The 6000-nt window shown below is 39.5% G+C and overlaps 1 protein-coding gene across 5 annotated transcripts in view; it reads right to left on the bottom strand.

The window, feature by feature from the left end:
- Window positions 1–1065: 1065 nt before the first annotated feature.
- The window catches only part of GPM6B (glycoprotein M6B), a 159416-nt gene continuing 154481 nt past the window's right edge, over window positions 1066–6000 (bottom strand). For 3 of the 5 annotated variants that reach the window (XM_056131267.1, XM_056131263.1, XM_056131265.1), the window contains 2 exons: window positions 5930–5995; window positions 1066–3111 (listed from right to left, as the gene is read on the bottom strand). In XM_056131267.1, the coding sequence (XP_055987242.1) occupies window positions 2962–3111; window positions 5930–5995 (216 nt within the window). In that variant the 3' untranslated portion in view covers window positions 1066–2961. Of the gene's footprint in view, window positions 3112–3424; window positions 4597–5929; window positions 5996–6000 lie in introns of those variants that run through there. The other 2 variants (XM_056131264.1, XM_056131266.1) reach the window with 1 other exon arrangement.

The following is a 6000-nucleotide window of genomic DNA, read 5'->3' as shown; positions in this document are numbered from 1 at the left end:
AATTGCACAAAATTCTCAACAGAAAGTATTAAGTAATGTGACACATAGCCTACTAATTGGGCTCCTGCCTGTTCTCTTGCCAGGCATGAAGGGAGGGTGAAGGGTGATGGTCTGATCTGACTCAGCACCTCATTAGCAGCAGTGATGTGTCAACAGTGAACGAAGAGGTCCTTACTAAGAAAGGTCACATACAGGAAATCTAGTTGCCTCATCACACCAGCACATTAGTCATTTAAAAAAGACTATACGGGGGGCTGGAGAGATAGCACAGCGGGTAAGGCATTTGCCTTGCACACGGCCGACCCGGGTTCGATTCCCAGCATCCCATATGATCCCTTGAGCACCGCCAGGCGTAACTCCTGAGTGCAGAGCCAGGAGTAACCCCTGTGCATCGCCAGGTGTGACTCAAAAAGAAAAAAAAAGACTATACGGAATCCTAAATCACAACCTTTTTTCTGCTGCTTTAGAGAATGGGAACCTTAACTATAAGAAATAGATTGGAGGGGGCTTTACCTGGCATTGCTCAAGGTTATTCCTGCCTCTGCACTCAGGAATTACTCCTGGCACTGTTTGAGGGACCAGATGGGATGCTGGGGATCGAACTTCGGTTGTCTGCGTGCCCTACTTGTACTGTCACTCTGGCTCCAAGAACTAGTTTTACAAAACTATTTCTGACAACATCTTCTTTCAGTTGACTTCACTACTTTGGGCGTGTAAGTAGTCGATGGAACGTGGACCTTTATGAAGTTCCTTGCTGTCTGTACTTTTCCTGAACTTGAGTTTTGTGTTAATCCCTTGGTCTGTCTGCTAAAACACGACGAAAACCTTCATATTTTTCACTGAGGACTGTAAAGTGTTTTGGCACTTTGTGTAAAATATAGCCCAGTGGGGTAGTCTTTTCTCAGACTGCTTACTTTAAAAGAGGCATTTTGTCAGAAATGAAACATTGCACGCATAAATTTGATTTCCATACAAATGTGTCCCCTTGAGTATACATATTTAAAAACGACACCATACTGAGGACAGAGAAAGATAGTATTTATGTATGGTAAGAAGGCAAGTGAATGAAGCTATAATTTTATTTCATTTCTCTTAGTACATCGACAGCTATTTCCACCTAAATATATCTTTAAAATAAGCATACACAAGTATTGACTATTATCTACAAATATTTATTGTAACACTTGAATAGAACTACAGAAGCCCTTGGCACTGATAGAAAATATTGATTCACTGTTAGGTTACAAAAATTTATACATAGCAAAATTTAATGCTCTTTACATAAAAAATATTAGACTACTTAAACAAGACTTTCAGAAATTCTTGGTAATAGCTACCAGAATTAGAAAAGTAAAATTAGGCTTTAGACGCTGCATCTTCTAGAACACTGGACTCTAACAGCACCTCCACTGCTGGAAAAAATATGTAAGTGTCATGCAACAGGAAAACAAAGCACCAAGCTAATCTGGAACAACTGTTCTACACAGAAGAGAGCTTCTTCCAATTAAAACAAAATAGTCAAGATCCAAAGAAGCAGTTTTAGGCATTAACAACAACAAAAAGAGCCCAAAGGAAATATTATACTTGATGTTCAATTTTAATAGTATCTTGCTATAAAGTATGCTTCCTTTCATTTTAATACATTTCTGCACGTGTATATGTTTTAAAATCCAGGAAACAGCCAAACCACAAGTTAATTCTTAACATGAATATACATAGTTAATCCTATATTATGCAGCCCCCTTAAAAAGCACTGATGCACCCAACAGTTATATGTATCATTTCAGAAAGAACAACACAAAGTTTACCATCACTAATACCCAATACCTATAGTCAATGTTTGGAAACACAATGATTTCGAAGGCAAATTTATTTTGAAAATGGCTTAAAAACTCAAGCAGGTTTTTTTTGTTATTTTTTTGTTTTTGTTATTTTTTTGTTGTTTTGTTTTTGCTGAACATTGAAGTTTATTATGCCAGGAAACAAAGGTCTAGAGAAGAAAAGGTGAAATAAATACCAACCCTAATTTAAGTATTCAAGTCTATAAAAGTAGGAGGTCTGTGGTCTTTCTGTAATTAGATTTTAGATTGTTGGTATGAAACTGTAAACTCACTATTCAGACCACGTGAAATTGGTTTACAATGGTGGTCATTTTAATAAGGTAACACTTCTTAAGAAAAACAGTTGTGGGATAAAAGTGTATGAAGGATTTGGGGATCTCTTATTGTAATTAAGTAGAAATTGAAAGCAAATATTCATTAAGGCAAAGCTGACATTTCCCCCAGAAGAATGAAAACAGGGCCATTTTCAAAGTGAAATTTGTTACAAAATTGGTTCAGGAAAGCTTGTCAATGAGTCAGAATCCAGTTTCAATGATAGGTGTAGTAGAATTATGGTATCTCATGTTAGCGTTATGGAGTAAGTAACTTGCCCTGGACTTGGGGAGTCAGCTAATTAAAGTCGATTGTAAGAATCATAATCTCTTGGATGAGCCAAAGTTGAATAAATGTCAGCTGTCAGAAATGGAATTAATTGCACACCAGTGCACTTTTATTTCCTGTGTCGATACATTTGAACATAGATGGGGTGTGTGTGAATTCATGTTCACATCTTTTGATGCTGGCATGTGGTGGGTACCTATCCAGTTTTGTCATATTCCCACTGTCTTGTCGGGGGATTACTCGAGCAATATACTAGAGCATGCCCCAAATTTCAAAGGGATGAACAATCGTTTTGTCAAAGTGTTGCCTTTTAAAATGGCTCAAATGAAACCTCCAAGATCTGTTCTAAAGAAAAAGATTTACCTGCTGGAAGATTTCCCTAGAAATACATCCCAGCAGCATGAGATAGACAGTGAAGTGTTTGTACTTCTATGTTAGTTTGGTGGGATACACATCGGTACTGCGGAGCAGCTGTGTGGTGATTTGTCAGATCGTCGGCGATAACACTCTGGCAAACACTTTATGTGTAAGAATTGAGTTGTTCTTTTGACCGAGACTGGATATCTTGCAGTTCCTGTTCTTCCTTTGCTTTGATATCCTGGTAAGCCTGCATTTTGCTCGCATCCTTTAAGTAAGCCCAGTTAGAAGACAGTATCATGAGGAAGTGGATCTGGAAAAGAAGGGTGAGCATGATGGCTAGTGAGCATGTCAGAAGGTAAAGCCAGCTGCTAGTCAGATTAGACGGTCTTTATTTGGACGAGGGGAGAAGGTTATTCTGGATTAATGTTCATTCTGCTATCAGGATCACACACTGGAAGCATGCTCTACTAGTGTGCTTAGTATTAAAAGGCCGAAGGAACGTTAGTATACAAACATAATGAACTTGCGAAAACGGCTAAGGTTATTGTTAAGAAAAAGCAAACATGAAGTACGAGAGGGTGCTTTTTACCATTGGAGAGTAATTTTAAAGACTAATTCAGAAGTTCAGAAGCACGATGTTTTATTTTTACATAAGTGTCATGCAAAGATCTTTCCTATCTGTGGATAAAAATTCGTTCCCCAAAGGCCTGAAAGTGTGAACAAAGTTTCAGTAAATGAGAAAAACTACATATTGAACATTAAAAAAAAAAGTAAGTGGATGTCAAAACCAGAATTACAAAGAGTGAAGTCTCCGTGGTTTCACTACTGAAAAATGTGAAGATGGTTTTCCTCCTATCACTGACATTGTTGCGCTTCGCAAAATGCAACAAGCCTGATTCTCACTCTGCGGCTGCTATTTCTTTCGTATTTAATTTCTTCCTCTTGCCTACAAAGTAATTCTACAGCTCAAGTTCCTTATACCTTGTATTTCCTTCTCAACGTATCTGAGACTTTCAGGTCAAAGCAAATGTCTCTTTCCATTAAAGTCTTACATGCATTTTGAGAACTGGCTCTGAGAAATCAGTTACTACTCTCCCAAGCACAACAATTTAAGGGTGTTAATTGTGTGGGTTCTGAAAGGAATGCTTGTGTTGTGCCTTGAAAAACTTCTTTCTGAGAAAACAAATGCTGATTTTTATTTTATTTCCAGTTTTCATATCGCTGATCTGGGGGAGGGCTGCAATTTAGAGTGAACTATTGAAAAATTCTTCAATTTAGAACTGATTTGTGAAATATTTTTCAGAGCCTGCTAAAACTCAGATTAAGCTGATTTTCTTCCACGTCATCTTCAGGATGGGTTTTCACTGGCATCATTGGAACTGGTTAGCAAGCAAGCAAAAAATAACAAGAACTTCTGGTATTTCTCCCCAATTGTAATACTTTGTGCAGTCTCTCTAAGTTTTTAAGCTCATCATGCCCATTCTTAACTGACTCCTTTTCAAAATGTGGAAATAGTCAGGTATCACTGTTTTATAATCCAGGTATAGTAAGTCATTTTGTTAATCTACCATGTAAATTGCAGTGACTAGAGCTATTTACAAGTGACTATGACAAAACTGCAGAAACCTAGAGTCTGCTTTAGTCTGGGCTGTCAGTGATGCTTCCCGCTACATAGTCTATAGCTTGCTAAAGCGCCCTATTGGCCTTATGCATTTTAGAATTTAGTGCAGCAATCTTCCCGACTCTTAAACTTCAAAACCGCATAGTTATATGTAGTAGCCATCATGTAGATCAGCTGGTGGAAGAGAACAAAACAGGAGAGTAAGACACAGGTAGTGAGCGCTGGGGCCACCGCACTTCTCAACTTGGGCAGGGGGTGAGCCAGCTAACAGCTGAGGGGTTTCTGTTGCCCACTATCGCCTCAACAGAAGATTTGCATATATAGCATAGCCCTTTTTTCATTTCACACGCACGGTGTAAGTCCTCAACAAGGGAGAATGCTGAGTCAGCAGAAGAAAGATGCCGCTGAATCGCCCATCTCCTTCCTCCTCCCCTGACCCTCCAAGATTGCCTACTCAGCAGATATTGGTACTCTTATAGTCTGTGGCCTGGCCAAGAGAACAGGTCACCACCACAGCTGAGCATGTGTGTTCTCCCAGGGGCCGAAGAACTTATTTCCCTGCAGCTGAGCTTTTGATACCCTTGTTCTGCTAAACTAGATTTCTTGACATCAAAGCCAAGTTATCCATTTATGTGCACACACACGAACAGTTGATCCTCATTATTCACAGATTTGCGAATTTGCCAAGGTGCTAAAATTTCTTGTCTCCCCAATTTCCAAGCATGGGAAGTCATGAGGTGCCTTTACATAAAAGATATGTGTGCTAAATGAACTTCATTCACATGAATGCTATTGGCCATGGGTCCAATGTTGATGAATAAGCGATTATACTAAAGAACCTAAAAGGGTCTGTATTTGGAGGGTGGAGACTCAATCATGCTTGGGGTGGGGGGGGGGCACATATGCAGTACCAGGAATCTAACCTGAGTCAACTACATACAACAAAAGTACCTTAACCCTACTCTCTCTCTCTCTCTCTCTCTCCCACTCCCTTTCTCTCTCACCCTAAATTGGTATTTAAATAGAAGCACCCACAAGGTTGGTTGTAACCAGAGGATCATTTCCCTGAGGAGGAGTGACTTGGTATTCACAGATTCAGTATTTGAGGAGACTTTATAAAACACAACAACCACACATGACAAGCTCAACTGTACAAATATATATGCAGACATTTGGAAACAATAATTTCTTGGCTAAGAAATTATTAATGCTTCATATGAGCACTGACCGATGACTAGCCAGGAAAGTAATGGCTAAAAGCCAACATACCAGTTCCAGTCAAAAATGGTTGGCACTGGTCTTCTTTTCCATAGAATCCCAATACATTACCTGTAATTTGTGCCAACTGGAACTTCCTGCAATCTAGACACATGGTAAGTTTACATGGATAACCTCAACGAAGTTGGAATCACAGAATAATCTGCTTCAGTAGGTTGGCTTGCCAGAGCTGGAAGGAAAATGTGTCATTACAGAGACTGCAGGAGGGCAGTCCTAGGCCATTACTCACCAGGGCAATGACGGTGGCACCAGCGCCTGCACAGGCCACAATGAACAGGTGATAGGACATGTAGAACTAGA

The sequence above is a fragment of the Sorex fumeus genome, unplaced genomic scaffold (assembly GCF_029834395.1).
Source record: "Sorex fumeus unplaced genomic scaffold, SorFum_2.1 ptg000086l, whole genome shotgun sequence".
Lineage (NCBI taxonomy): Eukaryota > Metazoa > Chordata > Mammalia > Eulipotyphla > Soricidae > Sorex > Sorex fumeus.
Note: the sequence above shows the minus strand (reverse complement) of the source record. Positions and strands in the feature narration are given on the sequence as shown.